We start from the raw sequence: 18,392 nt of genomic DNA, 5'->3' as shown, positions 1-18,392 counted from the left end.
AGCTAGAATGACCCACCCAACTGTCATTGCTTCTCGGGGTCCTCCGAGGGTAGGACAGCACTGACTCCTGTTTGTAAACAGCATAGAAACCCAAAGGGAGAATTCAGGTGTCTACCTGTAGGCATTGTGTTCTTCTTGGGGTTCTAGAAAAGAGGTTGGATTGTAATAATCCACTGCTTGCCCATGTTTGTAAAATACTCGTCATTGTCTAAGGGGTAGCTCCAGCTAGATGCAGAAAGAAGCTCAAACAAGTAGTAGAGCAGCTATTTTTTTCTGCCGCAAGAATGTTGTTGTTCATCTAATCTTGTCCGCATTTGGAAGCCTCTTTCATATGACTCACATAGCTTGTGCATCTCTGCATCGAAGTGCACAGGCAGCATTAGATTTCGTTCACTCATTGCCCTCTGAGTCCTGATTGTGGTTTGCTACTGCATGCTCTTGTTACGTCTAGCAATAGGATGAACGTGGCCATCTCAGATGTGACAGGTTTGCCCAGCAAATGGTTTCCCAACGTCTGTGTTCAATAGTTTAATAGAAGCCATGGTTGAGGGACAGGAGCCTTCAAAGTGGATACCCTGTTTCCCCGAAAATAAGACAGTGTCTTATATTAATTTTTGCTCCCAAAGATGTGCTAGGTCTTATTTTCAGGGGATGTCTTATTTTTCCATGAAGAAGAATACGGAACACATTTATTGTTGAACAAAAAAAAAAGGTCTTATTTTCGGGGGGATGCCTTATATTACAGCGAGAGGCAAAACTGGAAGTAGGTCTTATTTTCGGGGGATGTCTTACTTTCGGGGAAACAGGGTAGTTTAGGGAAGGAAAGTAGGTTCCAGGTGTGGCTAAAACCAAGCTGGTCATCCTAACCAGCAGTGCCAACCATGGGACCAGCATATGGTTGCGTCAGCTTTCTAAGGCCATAGCTAGACCTAAGGTTTATCCCAGGATTGTCCTGGGGTCAAACCTGTTCATCTAAGTGCCACCCAGGGCATCAAGTGCTCAGGCAGGGACAAACCCGGGATGATCCTGGGATAAACCTTAGGTCTAGCTATGGCTATAGTTGCACAAAGAAACTCAGGCAGGGGGGAACCATGATCCAGCCTTATCCTGTCCCCGTGGCCCCATGTCATATCCATTGTGCATAGATATGACACATACTGTATGCTTCAGCCATAGAACCCGTTGGGGCATAGGGTTGGCCTTATATCCATTTAAGGCAGACATTGTAAACAGCCCAGAGAGCTTCGGCTATGGGGTGGTATATAAATGTAATAAATAAAAAAAAAATGTGTGCTCTCCAACACTCTTCAAATACTTGAAAGGTTGTCACACAGAGGAGGGCCAAGATCTCTTCTCCATCATCCCAGAGTGCAGGTCACGGAATACTGAGTTTCACGTTACAGAAAGCCAGATTCCGGCTGGACATCAGGAAAAACTTCCTGTTAGAGCAGTATGACAATGGAACCCGTGACCTAGGGAGGCCATGAGCTCTCCCACCTTAGAGGCCTTTAAGAGTCAGCTGGACAACCCTCTGTCAGTGATGCTTTAAGGTGAATTCTTGCGTTGAGCAGGGGGTTGGACTCAGTGGCCTTATAGGCCCCTTCCAACTCTACTATTCTATGATTCTATGATAATAGCAAACTCTGGTGGTGAGTGCCAACAGGACTGGAGGCAAAACAGGGCTATTGCTTTAAAAACACACAGCCCAGTGAGGATGGAGTATACCCCGTACCCACACAGTAAGTTGGAAAAGAAAAGAAACATCAAGAGTGGATGGAATGTTCTGGGAGAAGTATGCTTTCAGGTGGATTCCTGCATTCCGCAGGGGGTTGGACTCAATGGCTCATAGGCCCCTTCCAACTCTACTATTCCATGGTTCTAAGCACTTGCCAAGCTGGAAAAGGAACATTCCTGTTCTGTTGCAACTCCCGTTTGTTTCTATCTGAATGCAGTACCTTCTGCTAGACAAAAAGATTACATACTTGACTTGAAAAGAATTTAGGATGATGACAGCTTTGTCTTTCTTAAGCCGTTACCTGTGATGACATGAAGCACGAGTGAGGTGCAAGAAAATGAAATGAGACCATTTTTGTTACCCTTCAGATTTTGGAAAGAGTAGAGTTTCATGATGAAAATCCTTTGAAATCGAACGTCAGCTGCAAATTATCCTCCAAACTGAAGAAGGGAGTATTTCTCAACTGTCCCATTGAGTCCCTCAAAGTGGCTTTTCATTGGTTGGTGAAATACACCTGCTTTGCATCATCTAATAAAACACCCTGTATTGAAGCAGCTGAGCTCCATATCCACAAATGGCAGAAGAGTTTGGGAGTATGTGCTGCAGATATGTAATTATGCCTTCGTTGGGTTAGTTCGCTTGCTGGTTTGGCTGTGTCCTCAGGAGGAGATCTTTCCTTTCCTTCTCATGGGCAGATTTTCTCATTGAGGAGTTCCAGCTGTGATGCGCTTGAACTAGAAGCACATCCGTGAACGTGCTGCGACCTTCTGTAAACTGGTGCAACCACATCTAGATTGGGGTGGAGTAAGTGCAGGGACATCAACCAGAGTTTTGCCAATGAATTCAGTGAGATGCAAGCAAGGAAAAGGAAAGGAACCTCTCCTGCCAGCACTGAGTCATTACTGACTCTTGGAGGGACGCCAGCTTTCGCTGACGTTTTCTTGGCAGGCCTTATAGCGGGGTGGTTTGCCGTTGCCTTCCCTGGCCGTGATTACCTTTCCGCCAGCTAAATGGGTACTCATTTTACCGACCTCGGGAGGATGGAAGGCTGAGTCGACCCGAGCCGGCTGCCTGAAACCAGCTTCCGCTGGGATCGAACTCAGGCCGTGGGGAGAGTTTCAGCTGCAGAAACTGCTGCTTTACCGCTCTGCACCACACGAGGCAAACATGACCTCAAATTTCTCTCTTCGCTTGGAAGCAGGGAAGGGCAAATAGCTCTGTGTGATAAGAGCATTTGCTTTGCATGCAGAAGGTCGCAGGTTTGATCCCCGGCTTCCACAAGTAGAGCGAGGAAAAGATCCTGCCTGAATCCTTGGAGAGCCTTTGCTGCCAGTCAGTGTCAGCAATATGGGGCTAGATGGACCAATGGTCTGACTCAATAAAAGGTGCCTTCCTATGTCCCCAAGTACTTCACACTTGAGCTCTTTAGATCATATAGTCAGTTAACACAAACGGTGCACCAGTAAGGGCTGAATTCCGTGACAAGTTTTGTATACCATGTAAATTGGCTCATATTTTCTTACTTTGCATAATATATTCAGCGAATGATACTTCGTAGTGGTGACACACATATCTCTACCCTTCTCCCTGTTATCTGAAACAGGACTTTTGCACCTTCCCTGGGGAGACCATGTAGACCCTTGAGATCTTCTCCCCCGCCCCTGCACCTGTCGCATCCAAAGCTGCTTTCATTGCCCCCTCTGCTTGCTGAGGTTTCGCCAGGGATTGGTCAGATGGCTTCAAGTATGCCTTTGCCACCTTGAGGTCTAGAAATTTGCCTTGACAAAATACAACCTGAGATCCTCAGACTGCGGCATTCTTCACTGCCGTAGAGTGCAGATGCCCTCAAAATGGGGCTAGAACATTTTCAGCACATCCGTAGCGAGGGTTAGTTGCACGTTGTATGAGCAACCTCCTCTCCCCAGATGCACTGAGGAAGCCTCTAGAACCCTCAGGTCCACGCAAGTTCTTGCAAATGTACACCTCTTCAAATCAGTGAGTTCTGCGTCAGCAGCTGCTGAAAGAGAGGCCATGAGATGGCAGAGCAGCGCGTGTGTTTCTATTTTTATTTTTGGCAAGTGGCTTCTAAAGAGGTAAAAGTCTTCTTGCCATCCGCAAGCCACCTGCTGCTTTTTGCTGAAAGCCAGCGAGAAAATCTAACCCAGTTTGCCAGTACAGAGGGTTGGGCACGCCCTGTGGTCCACCGCACACAGCCCCCCAACTCGTGATAACCGTGAGCGGAGGGGGGGGCGGCTTTCTGCTGCACCTACCAGTTTGCATAAACATATTTATGCATTTTCCATTCTATATTATTTTTGTGCAGGTGCTTGTGGGATGAATAGACGTCAGAACACATACATTATGGAAAAAGGCTTCAAAGGTATAGTATCTGATGCTGGCAAGTGACCCCATAGCAGTCAGTCTGGGTATGGCAGGAGAGGTGAGCTAGCCAGTCCAAAGGTCCGGAAGGCGATTCTTGGTCGGTCAGTGGGCAGGCAACGGCATACACCGAGCAGTTGGCAAAAGCGCAACTTTTGGGTGGAACATTCCACCTGGATCATTTAGCTTTGTCCCCTGTTCTTGCTGCAATGACCCTGCTCATCCGTTAGCACGTCCTTTGCAATTGTGCTTCCGTTTTAAGGGAGGCAGCAAGACTACCCCAGATTCAGCTTGGGCAGACGTGGGTGTGAATGCCACCCCTGCCACAGACTTCACCGTGTAGCCTTGAGCAAGTCACGCTCTGTGTTTCGGTTCCCCTGTTTTAAAAGGGGGAAATCAAGGTGGCATGTTTCACAGGCTCGTGGTAAAGATGTATTAAAAAAAGAAATGCTTAATTACTCTGAGCCGTAGGAATAAGGCAGGCCGGAGGACAAGACACTAACAGCTTTGCGAGGATGTTTTGCGAATGTAAGAATTGAGGACTAGAGGTGAATACATAGGGCGTGAAAACCCTGTCTGATTTCCCTTGTCTTAAGAATGTTTAAACGGTCCTTATTTATTCCTGAGGGCACTTCCATCCCACCTCCCATTCAAGGGGACAGAGATGGGGATGCCTAGGCGGTCTCCCCCCAGGCTTGCGTGCAACAGCACAATCCCTGCATTGTGCACCTTGGAACCACGCCTGGCTCCGTGGCTCACAGGCCAAATACTGACCGGGTGCCAGCAGCAGTTGCTGAGCACGCAGAAGGTCCGCACTTCTGCACCTGACATCTCCATTTCTAAAAGGATCTCCTGCCGCAAGACTGGCGACAGGCCTGAACGGGCGGCCCTGAGCTACCTGGATCAATGGTCTAATCCAGTTCAAGGCCACTTCCACTGCACCAAGCAGGCACGTCCTCCTGCCCCGCAAAACAGCAACGCTCTTTCGAAACAGAGAGACGATTCAGAGGCAGTTCGCCATCGGACGTTGGAGCCTATAGTTAAAATATCCAGTGTTCGTTGGGAAAGTATTTTAAACTGTAAAGCAGAACAAGGCTTTCTTTCTCTTTGGGCATTAGCTTTGTACTTTAAAAAAGAAAGAAAAAAGATGTTGTTTGGGGGCTTTTAGAACCATCTGCTCCAGCCTTAGCATGACCACTGGGTGCCCCTGAAGTTCAGCTCCTTGCCAGATGCTCCCCCACACACATCAAACACAGCTCTCTGTACCTTCCCTGTCCATTTGTGCTTCCTCCTCTGGCCTCTTCTAGACTGCCTAAAATGCTCTGAGACTGTTTATCTGCCCTGGCTTCCTCCATAGGCCCCGTTCAGAAGCCACCTTAAACCACGGCTTTAAGCATGGTGGTTAAGCCAGAAAGCTGAGCTGTGTTCAGAAGCCACCTTAAACCACGGCTTAAACCATGGTGGTCAAGTCAGAAAGCAGGCTGTGTTCAGAAGCCACCTTAAACCACAGCTTTAACCATGGTGGTTAAGCCAGAAAGCTGGGCTGTGTTCAGAAGACACCTTAACCCACGGTTCTAACCACGGTGGTTAAGCCAAAAAGCTGGGCTGTGTTCAGAAGCCACCTTAAACCACAGCTGTAACCATGGTGAATCAGGCTTTCTGGCTTAACCATCGTGGTTAAAGCTGTGGTTTAAGGTGGCTTCTGAATAGGGCCATAGAGTGCTGGCAGTTCTCTCTTCCGGCTGCTGAGCCTTCTAAACGCAAACACTCACGGGGCTCGTTGTGCTTGCCTCCCCCGCCCCTGCCCCACTTCATACCCTCCTTGGGGGAACAGACTCTTCAACCGGACTGGCGTGTCCGTGTAAGCATGCCCCAAAGAGTCCAGTAGCACTTTGGTGATTAACAAGTTGATTGTGCAATATCCGGCAACGGAATATCTTTGAAGTCTCCGTAAGGACTGTGCTGGATCCGACCAAAGGCCCATCTAGTCCAGCATTCGGTTTCCACGGTGGCCGACCCAATGTCCCAATGGGAAGCCCACAAGCAGAACATGAGGGCAAGGTCCCGATCCAACTGTTACTCCCCAGCAGAGGCCTCCTGCGCCTGATCCTGGAAGCAGCCTATAGCTAGCGTGGCAAATAGCCCTTGGGAGGCTCTGTCCTCCTCCATGGATTTGTCTAGCCTTTAAGTTTGTGACCATCAAGGTACCTTGTCTCAGCAAATTTCCTAAGTTATCCCTGTGCTGTGCAGAGGCGATTTTTTCCATTCATAAAAAAGTATCAGTCGTAGGATTTAGACTTCATCATACTTAGACAAATTGAAATCAATGAGTCTTAAGAACGTAAGTCCAATGCTGGATCAGACCGAGGGTCCATCTAGTCCAGCACTCCGTTCACACGGTGGCCAACCAGCTGTCGACCAGGGACCAATAAAGCAGGACATGATGCAACAGCACCCTCCCACCCATGTTCCCCAGGAACTTGTGCACACAGGCTTACTGCCTCGGATACTGGAGCTAGCACACAACCATCAGGGGTGGTAGCCAGGGATAGCCTTTGCCTCCAGGAATTTATCCAACCCCCTTTCAAAGCCATCCAAATGGGTGGCCATCACTACATCCTGTGGTAGTGAGTTCCATAATTTAACTATGTGCTGTGTGAAGAAGAGCGGTTGGCAGGCAACCACTGGAGGCAGTAGTGGGCCCTCTTGGCGGGGTTGGGTTGGGGGGAGAGAGGTGTCATTTACTGCTCCTTGAACTCTGCCACCTGAGTCAGGGGTTTCACCCCGTTTCATAGAAGACACCAGTCCTGCCCTCATTGGCCCAGTACATACCTCCCTTGCAAACTTCATTGACTTTGTGGCCTCTCTGTCATTCAGAAGACACCTTAAACCCTGCTGGTTAAGGCTTTTGGTTAAGCTGCAGGGTTTACGGTGTCTTGTGCGATGCGTTTTGCTAAACCCTGCTCACACACTCGCTAACCCCAGTCGGACCATCTGCGGCAGGGTCAGCGGCTCTAACCGTGGCTTGAAGCGTTGTGTGCGACAGCACGGCTTGTGGTTAGGGCTAACCCCAGAGAACCACCGTTTTGCTGAACACAGAGCCCCGAGTGTCATCTGAACAGGGCCTCTGGCTCCTTCTGTAAGAAAGCAGATACACTCAACCGCTGGTAAACAGCGAATACCGGAAGGGGGGACCGGGGCAGCGTCTCTTCCTTTGCAACTGGGAGGGCTAGCACAAGGCTCACACGGGTGGGCTGCGGCTGCTTCCAAGAGCCTTCCAGCCTCTGCTAAGGAACTAGCGGACCAATACAGCCAATTTCCAGCACCTGGGATTTTAACACACTCTCTCTCTCTCTCTCCACACGGACTTGTCTCTCCCTCCCTGCCACAGGTAATAGCAGCTTCAGAGGGGCAATGGAAGTCAGTGTGCTAATGGGCGCGGGTGGCCTTGCTCATGTCATTGGACTACCACACCTATGACCACTGGCCTTGCTGGCTGTGGCTGATGGGAGATGGAGCCCAAAAACACCGTCAGGGCAACATATTGCTCACCTCTTGGGCTACAGCAGGAGTAGGCAAATGTTTTGCCCCAAGTGTTTACACACGGTGTCGGGTGGGACATCTGCACAGGGTCACTGGGAGGAGGACAGAGCTTTAGGGTCCCCCTCCCTCAGTGACCCTGAAGCAGCCTTCCCCCACACACATACGCCACCCCAGGGATGTTGCACAGGGTCACTGGGATGGACGTGAGGGTCAAGCTAACACCTCCATCTTGCAGCACCTCAGGGTGCCCTCGCGGCTTCCAAATTGCCATTAGCGGGGCAGATGCAGAGACACCAATCGGGCAGGGGGCAGGGACCTGCGCACCAGGTGCTGGAGAGCCCGTTGCGCCCCGCTCAGCTGGAGCGTTGGACAGGATGAGACGGGCCCAAAGCCCACTCAGCCCTGAAGCTCAAGGGGTGACCCTCAGCCAGTCAGCCCCTCACTCTCGGGGCCAAAGGCCACCTGAGATTAAACGCAGGCCGGTTTTTAAAAATGCAAGTAGAATTATTTGTTGGAGGAGACTTCCAGTTTCCAGTCGACATGAGCAGCAGCATGGGGTTTTTTGGCTCCACAATTTGTTTGTTTAAATTTTAATTGGTTTTTAATGGCCACAAAGTGTTTTAAATTGCCTAGTTTCCAGGAAAGCCAGGAACCCCCCCCCCATTAGGATTCACTTGAAATACAGATAGCATCTCCAAAGGAGGGATTTGCCTCAGAGACGGGACTGCACTAGGGGAGGAAATGGTTAAATTTTCATCAATACCCCCCCCCCAAAAACAGCTGGTGCTATTGGCATTTTTTAAAACCTGCACATCACAAAAAATGTATTTAACATCATGTGTCATTTGGGCCTCAGCCCACCGACTTCTTGTGGGGATAAAATGTGTGTGTATGTGGTGGGGGGGGAGAGAAATATGTGGGGGCCACTGGGGGCTCCTTGGAGGACCAAAATAGAAACAACCTGTGCCTTGGTCCCAATCCAAAGGGGCCGACTGCAGGGCTGCCTTTGACACAAACAGAGGGTGGCGGCGTTTCCAGACAGAGCTCTCCCACGTCATGGGTAGTTCTCTGATCATGAAGTTGGCGGGTTTAGCGTCTGCTTTAAAATAAGACCGTTAAGTGATCAAGGGTTTACATAAATAAGCACACAAGGGTGGAAATTCACCACCCTTTCCTTTTTTCTAAAAGAAAAATCAGCAACATTGATTAAAATCGGTGTATGTCAAGGATTAACAAAGAACATAACTGAGAACAATTTTCCAGAGGAGCAGCCAGGTTGGTCTGTTGCAAGAAAAACAGTCTTGTGGCATCTTAAAAGATTTAAACACAATTATTATGGTGTAAGCTTTAAGAAAAGAAAACGATGAAGTGGAAGAGGCATGGGCGTCTGACCGAAGGCCGAAGCAGAGACCGGGACAGTGTGACATTTCTGTCCAAATCCATCACCGAAAAGTCTTGGACCGCTTTGTACTGTACCAAGATACATGCTTTTCAATAGGAACGCCCAGAAGTCTGGCACTGATTAGGAACAAAAAGGAGGGGGCACCCAGAAAGCGGGGGGGGGGGGAGAGGAAGGTCCCGAAAGGACGTGAAGATGTCACCTTCTCCTAACGGGGCTTTCAGTAGCAGATTGTGTGACATGTCCCTCTGAATGTGCCCAAAGAAAACATGCAAACCACAGCTGATATCCTTAAAGTCCCAGGTAAGTGACTGCATCAGCAAGCAACTTTCCTCTTGCAACGTTCTGTTAATAGCTGGACTTAAGCCTTCTTATCTGATGGTCAAGTTCTCGTCCTCATAATACAGCTGTTGGCAAGCAAGGAGGGTTGCAGGCCTGGTTGTTTCTCTGTTTTTAACCCGATAAGAATGCTTCCGGTATTACTGTGTAAAGCGTTTTATTGTTAGAAATTTATATTGCGTACGTAGTGCCAGTAACGTTATATGCCGCTATGCAGACTAAAATAAGCACACACAGAGAGGGGGGTGGGGGGCTGCCCTGCAAAGCATAGAGTGTTGGCAATGGGGCAGTCAATGAAGGGATGAAAAGTGGGGCGCAAAAATAACAGTGGGTTATTTCACAGCATGGAGAAGAATGCTGGTTGTTTGAAAGCAGGGGAGAGAGAGGGAGGAAGCAAAGCAAACCCCCCAAATCCCACCCTACTCTAGAGATCACAGAAGGTCTCTGCTAGCAAGCAATTTTCCTTTTAACCCTCTTTTTACACTGTGATCAAATTCAATCTTTTCACTTGTAGAGACTGCTACAGAAATTCTGTACACACACACACACACACACACACACACACACACACACACACACACACACACACACATATATATATATATATATATATATATATATATATATATATATGCCAGGGGACAGGCTGAGTTCTCAGCAATGCCATTCTGGGAGACAGAAATGAATTTCAAAAACATGCTGCTCTTGAAGTCGTGTGGGACTCTTGGGATGCTAACCCTGGAGCGGACATCCTATCCGATGTACCACCAATTGCCTTTGCTTGCTTACAAAGTTGTCTCTGTGGAGCGGCGGAGGGGTGGGAGTGTGTGTGTGGGGGGAGGCAGAATTGTGCATGCTTTCTTGGCTAGGGCACACAAGGGGGCACTTAAGCAGCGTTAACGGGTTTGTGGGAGGGCCGGGCGGAGCGGGGAGGGGGCGGTTGCGTGCGTGAAATGCAATGTAGTAATGAGACCCTTTTAACCCTGAGAGCCTTGGCACTGAAGGGATGTTTTTCTTCTACTGAATGTTCAGGAAATGACTTGCGAATGAGTTTGGATGAGCAGATGGTTTGGAGAGACAGTGGTTCGGACATACCCGAGGCGTAACTGGTGGGTCACTGTGCTGGGCGCTTTGAGGGCTAGAACTCCAGCCTCCCTTACCCCTCACCCCGACCCACCCTCGAGGCTCGCTGGCGTGCGCGCTAAGAGGCCCGGCCGGCTCTTGTTTTGCAGACTACATGAAGGAGTCCGCCTGCAGCTCCAGCACCTGTTCCCTCAACAGCAGCGAAAACCCCTACGCCACCATCAAAGACCCACCCATCTTGACATGCAAACATCCCGAGAGCAGCTATGTGGAAATGAAATCTCCCGTCCACCGAGATGCATCATATTCTGACACACCGGCCTTGTCAACGGCTAATAGAAACATCTATGACATTGGTAAGTCTCTCCAGCAAGCCAGCGGCCAAAACAGTGAGAGTTTGAGAAGCCCATCAGACGAGCTTTTTATCGCACGTTCGCTCCTGCCCATTTACAGATGTGCGCGCGTCCCTCCAGACAATATTTGCCTTCCGCTCATTTTTCCGTAGCAAAATAGACCCCCTTTAATCCGAGTTCCCTTAAAAAATGGAATGTGCCGTGATCTCCTGTGTGATAAAAACTGCCTCTGAACAGGCCACATGGTCTTTGTTTACTTCCTCTTTCCCCTCCGGGAAGAATGCGGTCGTGCGGAAAAGCGACGGTCAGGAAACACGATTCTCCCCCCCCCCCCCGTGCGATGACACTCTTTGTGGCCAATAACGTAGGTCCAAAATTAAATATTTGGGCCTCCCACAAACTAAAACGTTGGCAAACCGATGAACAGAAAGAGCGCTCTGGTTTTCACACCAGGTAGCGGCCATTTGGGGTTCAGTTACTGCTGGGAAGTTCAGGGGTCATTTCCTATGTGCTTCTCTTGCATTGACTGAGAAGCAGGCTGGAAAAGACAGTATGTGGTGGGAATTATTTAGCGCTGTGCGGAGCGGACTTTGTCCTATAATAATAAACAATAAAATATTACTTAAAAGAAACGTTCTGCATCCAGGCAATTCTAATTATATAAGACAACTCAAAGCTGCAATCCTAGACCCCCCCTTACCTGGGAGTAAGCCCCATTAAAGTCAGTGAGATACTTTTGAGTAGGCATTTACTCAATTGTATATATATTTTTTCCTAAGATTTTCATTATTCAGCATAACTGATTTGCAGTTTGCTTAGCAGTTGGAGGGATAATTGAAGCCTTTGCCTTCAATTACTGATAATTTTATTTACTTATTCTGGCTGCAGAAATTTTAACAAGCCTTCACCCAGCGTATCTTTGCAGCCAAAGGCACTAACTTTTTTTTCACTGTCACAACTTTCAAGTAAAAAAGACACCGAGATTTTCAGGCCCTTGAATTTTGCACCCAATAACCACATTCTCTCTGGACAGGTTTTCCCTTTCGCTCCTGTGGAATAGCAGGACACAACCAGATTTTGCTGGCTGTGTCCACTTCCTGAGCAGCAGTTGAGCAAACTGTCTTTTTTTATAGGCTGGAGTGACGTGGTGGATGTAATCCAGCCTTTGGAATTGGGATATCGGAGTCTCAATATTTGGCCCTGGGTGGCCTTTCCTAGTCTTTGCTACCTCCCAGGATGAAATGGGATAACCCCTGCAGAGGCCACGCTGCTTTTTTGGTGGAAGGAGGGGGTGCAAACACGGCAACGACGCTCAAGGGCAGAATCCTCCCCGTGCTCAGCACCCAAGGCTCTGCAGTGGGAAAAAGAAAGCGCAGGAGTTGAACCAGAATGGGCCTCTTCAGACAACACGCTAAGCCAGCATTAGGCCGCTAGACCTTTTGCAGCCAATGATTAGTGGGCCTGTTCAGACGACACTTCAGGCTCTGTGGTTAGCAAAACTCTGGGTTCTCTGAGGTTAGCGCTAACCACAAGCTGCACTGTCGCACACAACGCTTTAAGCCATGGTGAGAGCCGCTGACCCTGCTGCAGACGGTCCGACTGGGGTTAGAGTGAGCAGCGTTTAGCAAAACACATCGCACAAGACGCCTTAAACTCTATTGGTTTACCAAGAGCCTTAACCATCAGAGTTTAAGGTGTCTTCTGAACCAGTGTGTTTAAACCGTGGTTATGTAGCTACCGTAGTTAGGAATGGTTCACATGACACGCTAAGCCATAATGTTTCGCTTAAAATGCTTAACCACCCTGGCTTAGTGTGACTTCTGAACAAGGTCAGAAGTTAATGTAGGAATAATGGCTCACCACGAACCCATTCCAGCAGCCTTTCCAAACATGACATCCTTCAGTTGTATTGGACTGCAACTCCCATCAGTCTGACATATCTGGAGGGCACCACGTTGGGGAAGGCCGAGCTAAGGAATGTTTACACTGCCAAGGCAAACTAGCTTGATTGTTTCCTGGGAATCATAGTTTGGTGACCAAGCGAAGGAGCCTCAATTCGTTCCCAGCATGACAACTCACAGAATTCCTTGGTGGGAAACCAAGACTGCTAAAGAGCTCTGGAACGGATTGTACTTGTAGTGCGGGCACACCCTTCGTCTTTCAAATATGCCCATGTCTTTGTTTCTGATGAGACGGCCGGTTGGAGGAGGCTACTCAGTGGAGTTCCTGTTCTTGTCTTTACAGAGCCCACCATCAGCGTGGTCCAGGAAACCCGTCTCCGCAATGCTGGCTACATCCAAAATCCATACGACTTGCCCAGGAACAGTCATATCCCCTGCCACTATGACATTCTCCCTGTAAGACACAGCCCTACACACGGGACGCTTTGGGACAAGCAGTCTTGAAGGGCTGTGCATCCCCCCCCCCTTTCACACACACACTCACACCCCGCCACCCTAGAAACATTGCTCTCTGATGCAACGAAGAGATGACAATCCTTTTTCGTTTCGTTCTGCTCCACGCTGGAGAACAACAAACATAAACACAAAGAACCTAAAAGGACACGCGTTTGGGGCCAACTTCCTTCTGCATGAAACTATTTTACAAGACCATTTTATACAGACCACAGGAAAATCAAGAAAAAACACACGCCTCTACGTAGAACTGGGGGGGGGGGGGGGGGAGAGACTCCAGGAAGCTGTTCGTCTCCACTCCAATATTGGACAAAGTGTGTTTGCTTGACTTGATTTTGCTTTTGGGGGTGGGGTGGGATGGGGTATGAGAGAGACAGAAAAAAAAATTGCTGCAAGTTCTTATAGCTGTATCACTACTGTACTATCACCTGCTTAAAAGAGATCATTTGCTTTTAATGACGTGACGCTCAGAAAGATGTTGGGATACGTTGTGCAGCCTCCCGTGTGGTAAAGGAGGCACACTCCCTCACAGAGCCCAGGGGGAAACAGCTTTGGCTGCGAGCGTTGCCTGGACTTGCCGCCATCTTAGCTAGACGAGGTCTTTGGCCTCCGTTTCAGTCCTTGGTGTTCATTTGCACGTATGCCTGCTATTCACAACCACGAGTGGAACGTGATAGACGGAAGAAGCAAAGGCCTAGCGTTGTCGAGGGTCGTACACCTCCAGCAGCTGCAAAAGCTTCCGAAATGCTCCTGGCTCTGGACAGGAGAGAAGGGTAAGTTCCAAGGGCAGAAGAAGAGGGGCGCACCGAGGAGACGGCTGTGTGCCCCCCTTGTACATTGCCTGGCGTCCAGTCGGCCCCTGTCGGAGCTGGTCTCCATCCGCCCATCTTCAAGGAACGGGTTGAGCAGGAGTCCTCACCCTGTTCTTCTCAAGGGCCATGTGCCCAGGCTGCCCAGATAGCTTGCCCATCTGGATTATGGCAGCTGTCCGGCAACTCCAAAGCGCTGGCTTTCCTCCCCTTCCCCCAAAACGAAGAACAGATTTGCTGAACGGAGCTAAAGCTAAAGCAGCCATCGTACAGCCACGAGCCCGTTGCCGTGTCCCCAACTTCGGCATTCCCTGATAGGCGCACAGCCACGGCGCGCTTGAGGCACCAGTGATTAGGCACAGCCACGAGGGACAGCATCCCTTGAAAGGCAGACTTCGGGTGCAAATCCTATGGGTGCGCCCTGGGTATTCACAAGCCTCTGCTCTCGGGTATTCTATGCAGAACGGGGGTGTTAAGCTAGATGGGTGTTTTCGCCTGTCTAGTGGAGGCTTGGGAAAAGGAGGCTGGGGCAGCCCTATGATTTCTCATAGGGCTGCTGCTCCGGTCTCCTCCCCTCCCTGCCCGCGGGAACACCTACTTTTCCCCATGTCCTCACTCTGTTTCACAAGCGCAGAGATGGTCTGTGCAGTTCTTTCCACACCGGCCACAAGGGGGCAGAGTTTCTTGGCTCCGAGCCCTGCCCACGAGCTCGGGGCCAGGAAATCAAACCATCCCAGATGCTGTCTAGGGGACGTAAGGTTGCTCCCTTAACCTCTCTTCCAAACATAGGAAGCTACATACAGTCCGAGCCTTGGTCTATCTAGCCCAGTACTGTTGACACTGACTGGCAGCAATGGCCCTCCAGGGGTTCAAGATCTTCCTACTGGGGGCTGAACCCGTGCAAAGCATGAACTCTACCCCTGAGCTGTGGCTTCCTCTCAAAGCATTCTGTTACAGCAGAGCTAGGTGATCTAGTATTCGCCAGAGGTTTTGGACGACTCCCATCTGCTGTAGCTGATTTCCTTTTCCAAACAGACTGTTCCAGCAGTCGAATTAGAAATGGCCACAGTTCAAATTTAACATTTACCTGTAGATGTTCTTGAGCATGAACTAAATGTATTTTTTTATTATTAGGCAAGTGCAATGATAGTGAAGAGGCTGTTTCTTTACCAAGAAATATCAATTTAACATTAAGGCACAGATCAGTGGGAACCATACGAGCAGGGGAAATGAAGTGAGAGAGAGCTGCTAAAACATGATTGGATTTGTGAAAATAGCCGGCCCGCAAGGGCTTGAGATTTCTCCCAAATAGAGCCAGCTCTCTTTAAAAACAGCAGAAAGGTAGTAGGCTGAGGGCATAATTAAGTAAGTAACAGGGTAGTTAACAAGGTGCAGATGCTGAACCTACGGTCACCCACATTAAGTCCTCAAAATGTTAAGCTACAGGAATATGGCCATCAATTTTAGGAAATGGCAGAGCCCTAATTCTGAGAACTTAGGACAACTGGACTAGACAGATCATTGTCTACAAGGAAGTGTCTTATACAGCGAGAAGAATTTGCCATCTGTCACAGTTATTTCCAACTCTTGCCAGGGGTATCTTACCGGATGTGAAGGGTGACTAAGAATTCTTAACAGAAAAATGCTTCCTGTAAGATTGCTACCCAATTCTCAGTTAAAGGAGGGAGCGCAACGTCGGCAAGAGCCTTCTACGCAATCCCACTCCGGACGCATGCTGTTGCGCGGAAACAGGGGCCAGCCAGGGCAGGAGCTCAGTAGCGCAGCGCGCGCCAAACGGCCCCAGGTTCGATCTTCGGCATCCCTATTGAAGCCTGGGCAGGAGCCTGCCCTGCCAGTCGAGAGATGCAGCCAGACAACCAACGCAGGCCAGTGGGGAACCTATTTCAGCCCAAGGACGGGACAAATGAAACATGCCAGAATGTTGCAGCTCAAAGCTATGACTGCCAGGAACTAAGGCCGAGGAGAGGCCTTGCAACCTTTCATAATGGGTAATTTTTAAAAAAGCAAAAGCTGGGAAGTGGGGGGGGGGGGTTAGAATCCTCTTCTCAGCATGGAAACCAGCAGGCTGACCGTGGAGGAAAAGATCCCGTCTCTCCCTCCATGGGCAGCTCGCACAATCTTTGTAGAGCCTGTAGCTGGGGCGGGGCGGGACAGGCTGTGCGACCTCCATGAAGATGCCCCACCACAACTTGGCAATTCGGCTTGAAAGAAGCCTCCCATGGGAGCCGACAGGAAGCTTTTCCCAGCCTGACTGCCACACTCAGCCAGTGGGTGCATTTTCACCCTGCCCTACCACCGAAGCAGGAAGCCTGTGTGCGCCAGTTGCTGGGGAACATGGGCGGGAGGGTGCTGTCGCACCCTGTCCTGCTTTGTGGGTCCCTGGTTGACAGCGGGTTGGCCACTGTGGGAAGAGCATGCTGGACTAGATGGAGCCTCGGTCTGATCCAGCATCAGGGCACTTCTTCTTGCGTTCTTGTGTTCACCTCTGCTCTGGCTGTATCCCTACCAGTGCTTCAGCCCAGTTCACTCGTCATGCAGGGGATAGAAGTCTTGGAAACTGAGTGAAATAGAGAGAGAAGCGTTGTCCCTTCTCTAGAAGCAAGAGAATTCAGAAGCTGTTCTTTTACGGAAGCAGGGGGCCACGGGGGGGGAGGGGGGGGAGAGAGGGATTGCTGCATTATCCATCACCTAGAGCAAAGGGTGTTCCCGTAACTTTCAAGGACAGTAACAAGATTTTTCCACAGCACAGGAGGAAATGTAATTATTTACACGAATGCTGCATGTGTGCATGGGGGAAATGATCTATCAGCAATAGCCGCTTTACTTTCCAGGAAAGCCTTATCCAAAAATATAAAAAAAGTAGCAGAACCTTCTTTTGTAGGACCAGTAGGGACATATATTTTAATTACATGTATAGAAAAAAAAATGTCTTACCTCAGATCTAGCGATGGGAAAAGTCCTCTGTGAAGGCTTTTATTCAGACAGGGTAACTTCCCAATTGTGTTCACATCTCACTTGGAAGTTAGCATATTTAATCCAGATTAAGCAAAGAGTGCGGACTGCTGCACTATTAGGAGTGTCATCCAGCGTCTGTGTCACATTCTGGAATGTAGCAATAGGGGAACTGATGCAATGACCACCACCACTTTGGGTCTGATGGAGGCACACATGAAACAGGCAGACCCCAGTCCTGCCCCATCAACAAAAGTATGCAAGCTTTCAGGTAACACAGAATTCTTCCTCTAGCAGCAGCAAAGATAGCTGCAAAGCCCAAGAGAATGCAGACGCTGCATTATTCCGTTTGAGACTGCGCCAGACAGCCGAGCATTTTTTGGCTTTTGAGAAGCTGGATGGTCAAACTATGTCAGGGCGGAAAAAGAGAGAGTATGTATTTCATCCGGCAGGAGACAATGAAAAGGAAAACCAGTCACATATTATATATATATATATATAAATATATAAATAGCATTCCTTTAAAAAGGACTCTAGACACTGTAATGGCAATACTTTTTTAAAGCAAGACATATTTGTAATATTTGTTGACCACGCAAAGATGGTCTACCTTGTAAAAAAAATAAATTGAATTTCTCTCAGCTGTGTACTTGTCTAATGCAAGCCTTTGTAAATGCCTTGAGATGCTGCAAAACCTTTCTTCATCATCAGCACTCTATATAGACAGAAAAACTGGCAGAGAGCGCGATCCTATGCAGGGTAACGTGGGGGGGGGGGGGAGTCCTACAATTTCCAGAGTCCTACAATTCCTAGTCAACATGCAGGCTGGAAGGATGCTAGTTGTAGGACATTTTTTTCTGTCTAAACACCCAGGATTGAGCGCTACTCCCAACTACAGCTGCTTCTCCCCTCTTCTGGGTGTTCAGGAGCTGGGAATAGTATATTTCACCAGGTGGGAAGTCTTTTGCCAGCTCCTTCCAGCCAGCAACAGACCTTGCTCCAGAGAGAGAGGGAGGGACAACTTGAAGAACAGCGGCCAAGTTTTCACTGCAGACTCAAAACAAGAGTCGTTTCGGTGCACTACGTGCCCTCTGCTCACCTCGACCTGCTTGGAGAAATCTTGAGTTACGCGCGGCCCCTTCAGCCAGCCAAGTTCTCTCACTCACTCAGATCCCATTAGTCTATCAAAGAACTTCCAGCACCTGTCAAAAGGTTTACGCGGGAGGAGACCTTCTCCGTGGTCTCGGTCACTCTGCTGCAAGCAGAACGCACCACGTTCCAAGCTCTGCAAACACACCGCGTTTCATAACAAAGCGTGCAAACTGGGACAGTAAATGATTCAGAATTGCACCTCAAATTGATTTG

At 49.1% G+C, this 18,392-nt stretch overlaps 1 protein-coding gene across 4 annotated transcripts in view; it reads left to right on the top strand.

The window, feature by feature from the left end:
• The window catches only part of MEGF11 (multiple EGF like domains 11), a 286,399-nt gene extending 273,144 nt beyond the window's left edge, over positions 1-13,255 (top strand). For 2 of the 4 annotated variants that reach the window (XM_063142441.1, XM_063142440.1), the window contains 3 exons: positions 4,059-4,115; positions 10,628-10,834; positions 13,076-13,255. In XM_063142441.1, the coding sequence (XP_062998511.1) occupies positions 4,059-4,115; positions 10,628-10,834; positions 13,076-13,236 (425 nt within the window). In that variant the 3' untranslated portion in view covers positions 13,237-13,255. Of the gene's footprint in view, positions 1-4,058; positions 4,116-10,427; positions 10,505-10,627; positions 10,835-13,075 lie in introns of those variants that run through there. The other 2 variants (XM_063142439.1, XM_063142438.1) reach the window with 1 other exon arrangement.
• The last annotated feature ends 5,137 nt before the right edge of the window (positions 13,256-18,392 follow it).

Source organism: Elgaria multicarinata, chromosome 16 (assembly GCF_023053635.1).
Source record: "Elgaria multicarinata webbii isolate HBS135686 ecotype San Diego chromosome 16, rElgMul1.1.pri, whole genome shotgun sequence".
Taxonomy (NCBI): domain Eukaryota; kingdom Metazoa; phylum Chordata; class Lepidosauria; order Squamata; family Anguidae; genus Elgaria; species Elgaria multicarinata.
The sequence above is the reverse complement of the archived record's forward strand: the minus strand, read 5'-3'. Positions and strand labels throughout refer to the sequence as shown.